At 38.0% G+C, this 15,503-nt stretch overlaps 1 protein-coding gene across 2 annotated transcripts in view; it reads left to right on the top strand.

Annotated features, from left to right (window-relative positions):
* Positions 1 to 15,503, top strand: part of STRIP1 (striatin interacting protein 1) — a 102,251-nt gene that overhangs the window by 41,312 nt on the left and 45,436 nt on the right. For both annotated transcript variants that reach the window (XM_053706788.1, XM_053706787.1), the window contains exons 8-12: positions 4,438 to 4,565; positions 7,285 to 7,467; positions 8,148 to 8,365; positions 9,128 to 9,193; positions 9,312 to 9,375. In XM_053706788.1, the coding sequence (XP_053562763.1) occupies positions 4,438 to 4,565; positions 7,285 to 7,467; positions 8,148 to 8,365; positions 9,128 to 9,193; positions 9,312 to 9,375 (659 nt within the window). The remainder of the gene's footprint in view (positions 1 to 4,437; positions 4,566 to 7,284; positions 7,468 to 8,147; positions 8,366 to 9,127; positions 9,194 to 9,311; positions 9,376 to 15,503) is intronic.

Here is a 15,503-nt window from a genome sequence, read left to right on the forward strand (position 1 = left end):
TTTAATAAGTTTAATAAAAAGAGTCTTAAAGGGAATTACTTTTGCTCTATTTTCAAACATTAAAGGGACATTGTAGTTCAAGAATAACATTTTAAGTTTATATACTTCTTTTATTAAATGTACTTCATTCCCTCTGTGTCCTTTGTTTAAAAGCATACCTAGTTAGGCTTAGGAGCAGTAAAGCACTACTGGGAGCTAGCAGCTTGATTGGTCATTACGCAAATAAGCCCCTTGTCATTGGCTTGCAAGATGCGTTTAGCTAGGTCTGAAGATGTCTTTGTGTAGGGAATAAACACAGTTATATGCAAACAGTGCAATAAATAAAACACTTTTAACCAGGGTGGATTTGATATAAATCACTAGTCGGTAAGACCGATTTAAATCAATATAAATCATGGCTTTCATTTTTAAAATATGTTTTCAGATTATTTTTTTCCTGTTATATCAGACCATTACTGATTTGGCTATATTATTAGATATGTATAGATTGATCATTGAAATGAATGAAATTATTTAGAGATAAAGTATCTCTAGTTTAAATGGTTAATCATTCATATTTAATCAACTTTTCACCTGTAATTTATTGGAAGGAGAAAACTGATGATTACATTAATAATAATAATTGAAATAGTTTTATTTAGCTAAAACCATAGAATTATTTTTCATTTTTAATGCTGGCCCCTCCCTCCTCACACTTGGATTCTTGTGCAGATCTGTTCCACTCCAAACAATCTTCTATTCAGTGAGCTTCTTGAAACTTTGTATGGGTTGATTCTGTTTACATAGATTTGCAGGGGAGCAATGGCATTAAAGGGACAGTGAAGTCAACATTACATTTTCATGATCTAGAAAGAACATATAATTTTTAACAATTTTCCAGTTAACTAATTTGCTTTGTTCTATTGGTATCCATTGTTTAAAAGCCTGCATAGGTAGGCTCAGAAGCAATACACCACTGTGAGCTATCTGCTTGTCACTGTATCACCTAGTGCTTTCCGCTAGGCCCCAGTAGAGCATTGCTCTCTTTCAACAAAGGATTGCAAGAGAATAAAGCAAATGTTATAATAGAAGTAAATCTGAAATCTGAAAATTGTATGCTCTATCCGAAACCCAAAAGTTATGTTTCATGATTATGTCCCTTTAAGGTCTATTTCTCAACGCTGTATGTTCATTTTATAACATTTTGCTGTGAAGAAGGGGCATGTTATTTCTGCAGACTCATCTATACTATTCTTGATCAAGATAAAGCACACCAAAATCTTTTTTTTTATTTTATTTTTTTAGAATGTATTTTTAAATGGTATCTCAACAGCAATAATGTGTACCCCCAACTTACACTGTAGTGAAAAGGTTACTATCCCTTTTTCCTTTAAAGGGATATGAAACACAAAAATGTTATTTTGTGATTCAAACAGAGCATACCATTTTAACCCCTTAATGACCAGACCATTTTTCAATTTTCTTACCCTTAATGACAAAGGCTATTTTTACATTTCTGCTGTGTTTGTGTTTAGCTGTAATTTTCCTCTTACACATTTACTGTACCCACACATATTATATACCGTTTTTCTCGCCATTAAATGGACTTTCTAAAGATACCATTATTTTCATCATATCTTATAATTTCCTATAAAAAAATATAAAATATGAGGAAAAAATTGAAAAAAACACACTTTTTCTAACTTTGACCCCCAAAATCTGTTACACATCTACAATCACCAAAAAACACCTATGCTAAATAGTTTCTAAATTTTGTCCTGAGTTTAGAAATACCCAATGTTTACATGTTCTTTGCTTTTTTTGCAATTTATAGGGCCATAAATACAAGTAGCACTTTGCTATTTCCAAACCCCTTTTTTTCAAAATTAGCGCTAGTTACATTGGAACCCTGATATCTGTCAGGAAAACCTGAATATCCCTTGACATGTATATATTTTTTTTAGAAGACAACCCAAAGTATTGATCTAGGCCCATTTTGGTATATTTCATGCCACCATTTCACCGCCAAATGTCATCAAATACAAAAAAAAAGTTCACTTTTTCACAAATTTTGTCACAAACTTTAGGTTTCCCACTGAAATTATTTACAAACAGCTTCTGCAATTAAGGCACAAATGGTTGTAAATGCTTCTTTGGGATCCCCTTTGTTCAGAAATAGCAGACTTATATGGCTTTGGGGTTGCTTTTTGGTAATTAGAAGGCCGATAAATGCTGCTGCGCACCACACGTAAATTATGCCCAGCAGTGAAGGGGTTAATTAGGTAGGTTGTAGGGAGCTTGCATGGTTAATTTTAGCTTTAGGGTAGAGATCAGCCTCCCACCTGACACATCCCACCCCCTGATCCCTCCCAAACAGCTCTCTTCCCTCCCCCACCCCACAATTGTCCCCGCCATCTTAAGTACTGGCAGAAAGTCTGCCAGTACTAAATAAAAGGAGTTTTTCTTTTTTTTTAATAAAAAAAAATAAAATGTTTTAGCTGTGATGGACCCCTGCCTTAGCCCCAACCTCCATGATCCCCCCCCAGCTCTCTAACACTCTCCCCTACCTATTTGCCGCCATCTTGGGTACTGGCAGCTGTCTGCCAGTACCCAATTTGCCCCCAAAAACAAAAGTATCTTTTTCTCTTTTTGCAATTATTAATATTTTCTGTAGTGTAGCAGCCCCCCACAATACCCCAACCCCCTCCCAGATCCTTATATATTTATATTTTTAAAATCTTTTTTCCCCCCTCTTCCCTCCTCATTGGTGTCAGTGGCCAGCTAATCGCGCACGCGCGCCCCCGCATGCTCCCGGCACCCGGCGTGCACATTGCACTTACAGGAACCGGATGCCGTTTAGCGATGGGCCGCCCACCCGCCTCCCTGTTATGCTCCCACCCACCAACGAACCGGCACCATCGCTACCGGTGCAGAGAGGGCCACAGAGTGGCTCTCTCTGCATCGGCGTCTTCTAAAAAGGTATTGCAGGATGCCTCCATATGGAGGCATCACTGCAATACCCTGAGAGCTACCAGGTACGTCTATTGTCATTAACTGGTTGTCAATGCATGACGTACCTGGTACATCAGTTGTCATTAAGGGGTTAAAGGACCATTAAACTTGACATTTCAACAATGTATAACATTTTTCATTATTGAAAATGAAACATTATTGCAATATACATTTGTTATTTATTTTGCTGCAATTAGATGTAAAAACAATTGTGCTTGTTTCACTTTCTCCCAGGGAGATTTGGGTTAATACTTTTAGGCAATATATGTGAGCTTTTCTTTACGTTCCCCTCCCCCCTAAGATTCTCAGTAGTCACATATTTGTAAAAGGTGGATTATCAGTTTTACATCAACAGTCATGACAGGAGAAGCATTCTTTGTAAAGGTAACTAAGTTGAATCAATGCTAAACCACCTTAAGGTAAGAGGTAAGGGTAGGCTTCCCCATTCTCTCTCAACTGCATATGTACAAACAGAGTTTGTGCTATATCTGAATATTAGTTTGTGAATGGTTCGCAACAATTCTTTTGTTCTCAGAGATGGGAAAATCAGTGAAATGAATAAACATAAAGCAATATACACTTTTGGCAAATTGACGCTGCGGTTTTCATTGAAAACTTATTCTCGGATATGAAGGTTCAGAATCATGTAGTTTACAATTTATGTTTAGTGGTCCTTTAAAAAAGTTTTTGATTGACTTATTATTAAATATGCTTCGTTCCCATGAAATATGCTTCGTTCCCATGATATTCTTTGTTAAAGAGCACTACATGGCAGGAAATAGTGCTGCCATCTAGTGCTCTTGCAAATGGATAACATTCTTGCAAAACTGCTGCCATATAGTGCACCAGAAATGGGCCAGCTCCTAAGCTTTACATCCCTGTTTTTCACCAAATGATACCAAGAGAACGAAGAAAATTTGAAATTAGAAAGTTGTTAAAAATGACATGCTTTATTTGAATCATGAAAGAAAAAATTGGCGTTTTTAAATCCCTTTTTAAGGCTTAAAGTAACAGCAGAAATTAAACATGGAAAAAAATAAAGCTTGTTAGGCATAAATTGTAATAAACAGAATGACTTGTGCATAATTTATACTACAGCATGGGGCGATATGACAAACATGGGTAAGCCTAATGGCAGTTAAACAATAAATAAATCAGGCCCAGGTGACTCACACAATTTGAATCGTATACATTTCCTAAAAAACTATGCATCTGGTGGCTTTTATAAGCTACTGCTTTACTTTTTGCACATTCATGGTTTGTTGCTTATCTTCACTGTATTCTTTGAAGTTTAGATTAATAAACTGCACTAATAACCATTTTTAAAAACTTGACAGAAAAGGAATTTGAAATCTTTGCATCAAGTTTAATAAAAAAACTTCTACTAGCATTGTGATCATGGTAAAAAGATTTGATTTATATCTATGTAATAAACTTGCCTTGTAGGGTCTGCTCTGTATAACAACGAACCTTTTGCTGTGATGCTCTTTGGGATGGTCACAAAGTTCTGCAGTGGTCACGCTCCTCATTTTCCTATGAAAAAAGTGCTGCTGTTACTGTGGAAAACTGTGCTGGTGAGTGGTCGCTTTTGTGTTCTGATTCAGTGGGGCAAAAAAGTATTTAGTCAGCCACCAATTGTGCAAGTTCTCCCACTTAAGAAGATGAGAGAGGCCTGTAATTTTCATCATAGGTATACCTCAACTATGAGAGACAAAATGTGAAAACAAATCCAGACAATCACATTGTCTGATTTGGAAAGAATTTATTTGCATATTATGGTGGAAAATAAGTATTTGGTCACCTACAAACAAGCAAGATTTCTGTCTCTCACAGACCTGTATCTTCTTCTTTAAGAGGCTCCTGTCTCCTCCACTCATTATCTGTATTAATAGCACCTGTTTGAACTTGCTATCAGTATAAAAGACACCTGTCCACAACCTCAAACAGTCACACTCCAAACTCCACTATGGTGAAGACCAAAGAGCTGTCGAAGGACACCAGAAACAAAATTGTAGACCTGCACCAGGCTGGGAAGACTGAATCTGCAATAGGCAAGCAGCTTGGTGTGAAGAAATCAACTGTGGGAGCAATAATTAGAAAATGGTAGACATACAAGACCACTGATAATCTTCCACGATCTGGGGCTCCACGCAAGATCTCACCCCTTGGGGTCAAAATGATCACAAGAACGCTGAGCAAACATCCCAGAACCACACGGGGGGACCTAGTGAATGACCTGCAGAGAGATGGGACCAACGTAACAAAGGCTACCATCAGTAATACACTACGCCGCCAGGGACTCAGATCCTGCAGTGCCAGACGTGTCCCCCTGCTTAAGCCAGTACATGTCCGGGCCCGTCTGAAGTATGCTAGAGAGCATTTGGATGATCCAGAAGTGGATTGGGAGAATGTCATATGAAACCAAAGTAGAACTGTTTGGTAGAAACAAAACTCGTCATGTTTGGAGGAGAGAGAATGCTTAGTTGCAACCAAAGAACACCATACCTACTGTGAAGCATGGGGGTGGCAACATCATGCTTTGGGGCTGTTTCTATGCAAAGTGAACAGGACGACTGATTCGTGTACATGAAAGAATGAATGGGGCCATGTATCGGGAGATTTTGAGTGCAAACCTCCTTCCATCAGCAAGGGCATTGAAGATGAAACATGGCTGGGTCTTTCAGCTTGACAATGATCCCAAACACACCGCCCGGGCAACGAAGGAGTGGCTTCGTAAGAAGCATTTCAAGGTCCTGGAGTGGCCTAGCCAGTCTCCAGATCTCAACCCCATAGAAAACCTTTGGAGGGAGTTGAAAGTCCGTGTTGCCCAGCGACGGCCCCAAAACATCACTGCTCTAAAGGAGATCTGCATGCAGGAATGGACCAACATACCAGCAACAGTGTGTGACAACCTTGTGAAGACTTACAGAAAACGTTTGACCTCTGTCATTACCAACAAAGGATATATAACTAAGTATTGAGATGAGCTTTTGATATTGACCAAATACTTATTTTCCACCATAATTTGCAAATAAATTCTTTCCAAATCAGACAATGTGATTGTCTGGATTTGTTTCCACATTTTGTCTCTCATAGTTGAGGTATACCTATGATGAAAATTACAGGCCTCTCTCATCTTCTTAAAAGGGACATTAAACACGAAATAAATGCTAGATAGAATGATGCATTCAAAGAAAAGATTAGCCCATGACTAACATGTAGATGTATTTTTTAAAGTTTCATTAGTTGTTTAAAAAGTGACAAAATAAGTGTAAAGTTTTAGTGTCTATAAAACACTGGGAGCTGTCATGTTATAACTTGTGTTACCTTCTCTGCTGTGGCCAATTAGGGTCAGTTATAAATAGGTCACTGGAGTGTGCCAATGGTTGTGCTGGATTTAACAGTGTTCTGCACTTCCATTTCTAACAGGAACTGAAAAGCTCACAATTTGAGAATGGAATTACAGGAAAAGGGGACATTATAAATAATGAAAGTATATTGCAGAGTTGTTTTATTATATACAATTTATCATTTTATATTACCATCTCAAAGTGTTTAATGTCCCTTTAAGTGGGAGAACTTGCACAATTGGTGGCTGACTAAATACTTTTTTGCCCCACTGTATCATTGCTCCCTTTCTCTTTCGATAAGCCACAAGCACAAAAAATATACTTTTGTCCTTGCAACAATTTATTAAAGGGATACTAAACCCAAATTTGTTCTTTCATGATTCAGATAGAGCATGGAATTTTAAGCAACTTTCAAATTTACTCCTTTTATCAATTTTTCTTCGTTCTCTTGTTATCTTTATTTTTTGTAAAAAAAAACAGGATTGTAAAGCTTAGGAGCCGGCCCATTTTTCGTTCAGAACCTGGGTTATGCTTGCTTATTGGTTTGCTAAATGTAGCCACCAATAAGCAAGTGCTTTCCAGGGTGCTGAACCTAAAATGGGCCAGCTCCTAAGCTTTACATTCCTGCTTTTTAAATAAAGATAGAAAGAGAACAAAGAAAAATTGGTAATAGGAGTAAATTAAAAAGTTGCTTAAAAATTGCATGCTCTATCTGAATCATTAAAGAAAAAAAAATTGGGTTTAGTGTTCCTTTAATAAGTGTTCAAAAATTGTGTGTCATGGAGTGAGGGAACCTAAGTGAAATCAGCTGTGATTATCAATGGAAATTATAGGATATCTCTGCTAATATAGATCATTTTTAGCATAAAATGTTTGTAAATTATCTTCTTGTGTGGATTTAAAGTTTGTTGTTCCCACCTCTCTTTTTTTTCTCTCCATGTAGTGCACTCTTGGTGGGTTTGTGGAACTACAGGAAATGAAAGCTCAAAAGCGGGAAGCACTGGGACTGCCTCCTCTCCCTGAAGATAGCATTAAAGTTATTCGAAATATGAGAGCCGCCTCACCACCTGCATCTGCTTCTGACCTTATTGAACAGCAGCAAAGGAGAGGGCGGCGGGAGCATAAGGTGGGGAGCAGTGGGGTTCTTGCTTTGCCTGTGAAAAAGTAGAAATTATATATGTTAAAATATTAATGCATGAAATACAAAATTTTAATTGTTTAAATTAAATTGAAACTAACAGATAATTCATTGCTCACTGGCTAGTAATCCTTTCCCGCCATTAGGACGTTCCATGCAGTTCTAACGGGGCTGGGCTTTAGCACTGATAGGATGGCATGGAACGTCCTAGTCGTTTGGCTGACCTGAAGCCAAAGCCGCTTTGGTCTGGGGTTGTGTCTAGCATCATAGGCACTCGCCCCTGACCCCGATCCCATCATTGAAATCACGCGATTGCAAGAACGATCGCGTGATTTAAATTTTTACTTATTTGTTTACAGTTTCGATGTAGACAAATGAGTCCCGGCAAGAAAGGGTTAAGGGAAGATCCTATTGGTGGACATGGGAAAGCTTAAAGCATGAAATAAAAAGGTATTAATATTCAGTGCATGAATATCTGTTTCAAAAATTAAAAAGCAATAATATATATTAGAATACAATCTTTTAGGTTCACTTTTACTAAATGTAATAGTATAATTTAGGCAGATAATTTGGGGAATGCTGATAATAAAAAAGGTTTGTATAAAGGCAAGCGCTTTACAGGTTTACCACTAATCTTTGTGTTGCTAATTCTTGTCTCCTCTTGTTAGGCTCTCATTAAACAGGATAACTTGGATGCATTTAATGAGAGAGACCCATACAAAGCAGATGATTCTCGAGATGACGAAGAGGAGAACGATGAAGACAATAGTCTAGAGGCGGAGCCTTTTCCACTAGAGCGGGAGGAGGTGATGCCGCCATCTGTAAATCACCCTCCCGTTGATCGTCTCTCTATGCCAAAGGGATTACCGTGGGCACCCAAAGTCAGGTAAGTATCCTAGCAAAATGCATTTTGGATATTCTATTTGCACCCCTTAGTTGGAGTTAAACACATAGGAGTTGGTGAGTAGTGCAAAAATGACATACAGAAATATAGCCATAGCATATGCTACTCAGAAGTTATACACAATGATCTAGGGACAGTAATGCAAAAAAATATTTATACATGGTGATGAATTAGAGCGTGTCACAGTTGCAGTAAAATGTCCCTTTAATAATTTATTTTGTTATGCAGCTCGCTTCTCATTTCAGGCCCCAATAATCTAGAAAAATACTTAATAAATTTGCTTTGGCTCTAGGATTGATTTCATTATTCGCTGCAATTAAAAACAGAATAATTAGCCCACTTGTATATGATATAGGGCAATTGAATTTGCTACTTACATCAGAGGGAGAAGACTCTTCAATACTTGTCAGTGTGTTTTGCTAGTACAGCACACTTAGGGTTAAATTAAGGTGAACATTAAGTGGGTTTTTTTTACACTACTGTGACGTTTCTGGTTTGCAAGCCCCTTCCTCAGACCCTGAAAAGTCACAGTAGTGTAAAAAAGTTGTTTGCTTGAAATTTCAAATCCAGTGAGTGCCGCTTCCCTACCACGACTTCTGCATGGGTTCTTTTGAGATGTAATTTTCCAAGCTGGATACATACACACACACACACCATAAAATCTCAACACTCACTGCTGTGAATAAATTTTCTGTAATTCTTATTTTCTTGGCCAACCGTCTTTGTTTTCTGTTTGCCGTATAGGGAGAAGGATATTGAGATATTCTTGGAGTCGAGTCGTAGTAAATTCATTGGATATACTCTAGGAAGGTGAGTATGTATTCGACCGAAGTTCTGAAATGGCACATTTAATTTCTTTATGGGAAGTACAGGTGCAATTCATGCAGTATGTCCAGTTTTTGTTACTGATCTTTCCTTTTTCTTTTAGTGACACCGACACTGTGGTTGGGTTACCAAGGCCCATCCATGAAAGTATTCGAACACTGAAGTTGGTAAGTGCCTTTCAAGTGTGTTAATATTTTCTATTTAATATGGTGATATAACTTTCTCTTGGCAACTATAGCAGGGCTTCATAAATTAATTTAAAACTGTATAAGTATCCAAAAAGAAGCCAGAGCAAGACTTTTAGGAGTACTGTCACCTGGGATTTGTCCAGCCCTGTGCTGTGCTGTATACATGGTAGCTTAATCTGATGTACTTTCAACAAGATTTTATATCTACCCCCAATTCCCTGCTTTTTGGTAAAAGATTTATAGAAGAGACCATTTAAAGGGACAGTAAATTGTAAACCTGATTATTATTCATAAGAAAGAACAATTTAAACATGTTAGAATTTTATTAAGAGAAACAAAAAATCTAGCATTCTTTATTTTGATTTGTGAAGCTAAAAGGTACTGGGTATCTGTGTACAACTAGGCTTTAAGGACTGGCTAATAAACAACTCCTATTGCTTTATTGATGGCCATTAAAGTATCCCAGTTTAATGTTCCTTTTAGAGATGGGCAGTGGTCTAACCTACAGAAAAAATTTTTTGTACCAATCTTTGTTCTCAAAACATCCTGTAATTGCTCTGTTATAAACCTTTAATGTTATCTTAGCTTGCATATGTCCCATATTAAAAAAAAAAAAAAAAAAAAAAGCCAAGAAAATAAAGACAAAGCCAATAGCATGATGGTGGCATCTTGGATTTAGTATGAAAAATTGGCAACAGCTGCAGACACAGGACTACACTGTAAAGGAAGCCCACAGATAGCACAGTTATCACCACTGAACCTGTAATTCACAGTGAATGTATTTCGTCACATTATTTATACATATTATGCTGGTGTGTACGTATAGGTCTTTTATAATATTAAAGGGACAGTCTACTCCAGAATTGTTATTGTTCAAAAAGATAGATAATCCCTTTATTACCCATTCCCCAGTTTTTCATAACCAACATGGTTACAGGGCCTGTGCAGGGATTTTTGTCTACACAGGCGATGGTGCATTTTGACGCCTCACCACTACACCATAAGAACCCCCAACAATACCTCCAACCTCCCTGCACTTCTCCAGACCACCTCCATACCAAGTACATTTTATTTGCGCTCCATTAAGCTAATATACACATATGGTGGCTAATACTCATATATAACATGACAGCTAAAATACTTATATGGTGGCTAATACAGTCAGTAATACTCATATCTGACAGCTAATATAAACACATATAGTGGCTAATACTCATATATGACATGACAGCTAGTATACTTATATGGTGGCTAATACAGTCAGTAATACTCATATATGACAGCTAATATACACATATGGTGGCTAATACTCATATATGTACACATTCTGTTAGACACCCTCACTGTCACACACATCACATCCTACTAGACAGACAAACCTGTGATACTCAACAAATGCTGAAAATGTTATGTAGAGGTGCGTGCATTTTTATATATACAGAACATCAATAAACTGAAATGACATTTATCTCCAAATTATTTTTTTTTTCATTTAAAAGATAATCCTTCTTAATATATATCTACTCCCATAAGCAAATCTGCTAGACTTGTATCTGTAAGTTAATAAACATTTGTTAGCCAGTACAATTTGTGCATCTATGTGTATTACTGTAATTTTAAACAGCATTTCTAACTATTTTCTTAATAAATGGAAGGAGTCCACAGCTGCATTCATTACTTTTGGGAATTCAGAACCTGGCCACCAGGAGGAGGCAAAGACACCCCAGCCAAAGGCTTAAATACCCCTCCCACTTCCCTCATCCCCAGTCATTATTTACCTTTCATCCCAGGAGGTTGGCAGAGAAGTGTCAGAAGTTTTCGATAGTCTCTTATGTAGGGTTGTACTCTTCGGCATGGGACTGGAGTTTTCCTATCAGCCTCTCAGTGAGAGCATGGATGAAAGTTAGAATCCGGATATGCAGGGAGAGTCTTTCTGCGAAACCATCCCGACTCATTAACAGCTCCACAAGCAGTCGGCGTTGACGAGTTTCGCTGCCTGCTTTTTTCTCTCAAGTCCATGGCAGAAGCAACGCTACTATCTGTCACACTTGAAGGGCTGTGTTCCTGTCCCACGTCGTAGATTCTGGTAAGATCGTTTCATTTTACTTTCATCATGGATGTATTGTAATTACAACGGTTTATCCAAGAGGGGCTACAACCTTTCAGGGATAACTGTAACATAGGGTCTCAGTAAAGCTCCTTTTGTATCTAGGAATCAAGGGTTAATATCTCCTGAGGGGGGTTATTGAACAGGGGGGTTTATAATCATGTTTGTTATGTGATTCTGTCTGCTACTGTGTAGTGTTGCTTCGGCTCATGGTTGTTTTGGAACATAACGACCTATGTTTAGTGACGCTGCCTTTATGGTCGGGCACGCTTTTGCATGGACTGCATGATTTACCTTGTGACTCCATTTCCGCTTCCCTGATCGTGTGGCGACGGATAAATTCTGGTTCTCTGGAGGTGGTGAGTTCCCCAGCCATTGGGGGTGTAAGGTGCCGTTTAGATTTTTCTTATTGGTCCATTTTTTATTCAGTGTCCAAGTTATGGAGGATTCTGATTTTTTGTAGACGGATGTCTCTGATTCAGACTCTACTTCTTGCGAAGAATATGAATTGGCCTGGGTGATACATGCCCATCAGTTATGTTCCGAATAACGTTTTAGAATGCTCTGTTCCTCTGGGTCGGGGAATCAGGTGCCCACTGAGCCATTCGCCTCTGGGGATTCTATTTCCCACGAGACGAGTTCCCTACCACCAACTCTTACTACGCATACAGTTAACCCAAATGCTACTTATCCTTCTATGGAGTGTGGCCTGTTCCCACCGGAGGTTACAACACGGTTCCGCATGGCCATATCTTTGGCGCTGGCGCATCTTCACCTCCCGGGAGTGTGCTTACGATATTGTCCATGTTCCGTTAACCAGGGCTCATCAGGCATGGGATCGCCTGGTCAAGTTCAGCCCTCCGGGGGAGCGACTGCCCCTGAGGCCTCAAGGGGTCAACCTTCGGGGCCGGTGTTTTCTTTTGTCCCGCAGGAGGTATGTTGCACCTTTCGTTAGACTGGCGCGCCTTCGTGTTCTACTAAGGCACGTTTTTGGCGTTACTGGAGGATCCCACTCTTTATGGGTTTGGGGATTCTCAGTCTTAATCTTCGACTGGCTTGCATGCATAGACATAAGCGGATGAAGTAATCTTCTTATGGTCTTTGTTATTTGTGTATCCTTTTCCAGTTCTTTGCTTGGAAGTCTCGGACCCCTGTTGGGCTGGTTCTGCAGGTCTGTCCATTCTTCCTGGGCGATAGCCTACGGGTTGCCTTATCCTCTATTTTCATCCGGTGAGGATGATTTTTATTCGGTCTAAAGCTCATGTTGTGGTGTGAGGTTTCCTTCGGGAACTTTCTTCTCTGGAATTGATACTCGCGATTTTGTGGTCGCACTGTTTACAGAAGTCTGTCTGCCTGTTCTTTATCCCTCCATCTCGGGGGAGACTCTGTGGCATTGACAGTGCTGGGGCCCTTGGTTTCAGGCTGGTCCTGACTGGGTACAGATCCTTCTGTCTTTGAGGTCTAGTTCAGACACAAATGAAAGTCAGAGGAAAGGCTCTTGAAGGAGGTGCGCTCAGGACTAAGGTAGTCAGAGTCCATCCAAAACATCCAATGGGAGGCAGCTCTTCCGATACGTGAAGGAACGATGAAGAAATCTATAGCGGGAGAAAGGAAGGCGCCAATAGGGTAATAACGTCAACAACCCAAACAGAGTATGGGGAGGGTGAGAAACTATACTCACAAACAGAGCGGCACTATGGCGTGCCTGAAAGAGCAGACTGGGACCTCAGCGTCGCCCGGAAGACCAGCATAGGCAGCAGCAAATCCTCGGTCCGGAGTGTATTGCGTATGGCCAATCAGAATCCTAATGTAGAGACACACCTTCCTCTCTGTGTTCCGAGAGTCTGGACACTTACAGGAGGAAAAATAGGTCACCGTAGACAGTGTGTATGACTCTGATCACTCGAACTAACAACAGTCCAACGTGGGAAAGAGGGAAGAACAAACTCCAGCAGGGTAAAAGTAAAACAATTTTATTAAAATGTTTTAAAATCAAGCAACGCGTTTCTCGGCTACACAGAGCCGTTTCATCAGGCTATAATACATGTTCTGAAAAACCTGCTGCTTAAAAACCTCCTCTAACCAATCACAATGCTTCAGAGTTTACACACCCCTAAAAAGGCGGCTTGCGTCTCAATTGACAGCTGACATACACAACCATAAACTGAGTGCATTTATGTCCCACTTATGCTATATATTGGTAACAAAGTGATAACACTAACACTTCAGACTACTAAAGAGAACTAATCTTGGTATTTAAGTGCCACATTGATCCATCATTTCCCTTATCATGGGTCATACTTTGTAATACATTTAGATGTAAAAAATATATCAAGAATGATTAAACAAATGAAAAATCAATGTGGCACCTATGCTCTAAAAAATCAGGTAATATCAACTATTTGGACTGCCGGAAGAACCCAATATGGGTATTTGATTGCCCTATTGGATTTTACATTTACATTCCAGCATAACAATATTATAATGCATGAGACATTTGATTATAAGCGAATAAAATCATATAAAACTTGCACAACAATAATCTCATAGATACAGGCTAAATGATGATATAACAATTTTCTATACAATCTCAAATTCATGATCAGGCAAAAAACAAACAAACATTCAATTAAAGAAATATATATCTTATATCTTATATGTGCAAACATTAATAAATATAAAAATTAATTGAAAAGATCATTTTAGACTCCCTTAAAAAACAGACCCTAGATCTATAGAGATAAAGTCAAGGCTGTTAACTATTCCTAACAGTCGATTGTTGAATGACATAGTCAATTATTCCGATACATGAGCGGTCTAAGTTAGTTGCTCATTTCACAAGGGAATAACATAATTGTTAAATGTTCAGTGTAATTATCTAAATAAAAATACAAGTAGAGGGTAGATAATAATATAAATAATTCATAACAACCCATACAACATCAAAATAATTATTAAAATACTATATACCAAATTAATGGTTCTTACAAATAATAAGGAATATACAAATAATGAAACTATAACTCAACTAGTCTTGAAAGGCTGCGAGATCAATGTTCATATTGAGACCTAATGGATATAGAGTATGAAGTCTATAAATCCAGAAGGTCTCCCTCTGTCTAAGCCTAAAGTAGGCTTAGACAGAGGGAGACCTTCTGGATTTATAGACTTCATACTCTATATCCATTAGGTCTCAATATGAACATTGATGTTGCAGCCTTTCAAGACTAGTTGAGTTATAGTTTCCTTAATCTGTATATTCTTTATTATTTGTAAGAACCATTAATTTGGTATATAGTATTTTAATAATTATTTTGATGTCGTATGGGTTGTTATGAATTATTATTGTATTTTTATTTAGATAATTACACTGAACATTTAATGATTATGTTATTCCCTTGTGGAATGAGCAACTAACTTAGACTCCTCATGTATCGGAATAATTGACTATGTCATTCAACAATCGACTGTTAGGAATAGTTAACAGCCTTGACTTTATCTCTATAGATCTAGGGTCTGTTTTTTAAGGGAGTCTGAAATGATCTTTTCAATTAATTTTTATATTTATTAATGTTTGCACATATAAGATATATATTTCTTTAATTGAATAAGTTTTTTTTTTTTGCCTGATCATGAATTTGAGATTGTATAGAAAATTGTTATATCATCATTTAGCATGTATCTAAGAGATTATGGTTGTGCAAGTTTTATATGATTTTATTCGCTTATAATCAAATGTCTCATGCATTATAATATAGTTATGCTGGAATGTAAATGTAAAATCCAATAGGGCAATCAAATACCCATATTGGGTTCTTCCGGCAGTCCAAATAGTTGATAATATTACCTGATTTTTTAGAGCATAGGTGCCACATTGATTTTTCATTTGTTTAATCATTCTTGATATATTTTTTACATCTAAATGTATTACAAAGTATGACCCACGATAAGGGAAATGATGGAATCAATGTGGCACTTAAATACCAAGATTAGTTCTCTT

This window comes from Bombina bombina, chromosome 3 (assembly GCF_027579735.1).
Source record: "Bombina bombina isolate aBomBom1 chromosome 3, aBomBom1.pri, whole genome shotgun sequence".
Taxonomy (NCBI): domain Eukaryota; kingdom Metazoa; phylum Chordata; class Amphibia; order Anura; family Bombinatoridae; genus Bombina; species Bombina bombina.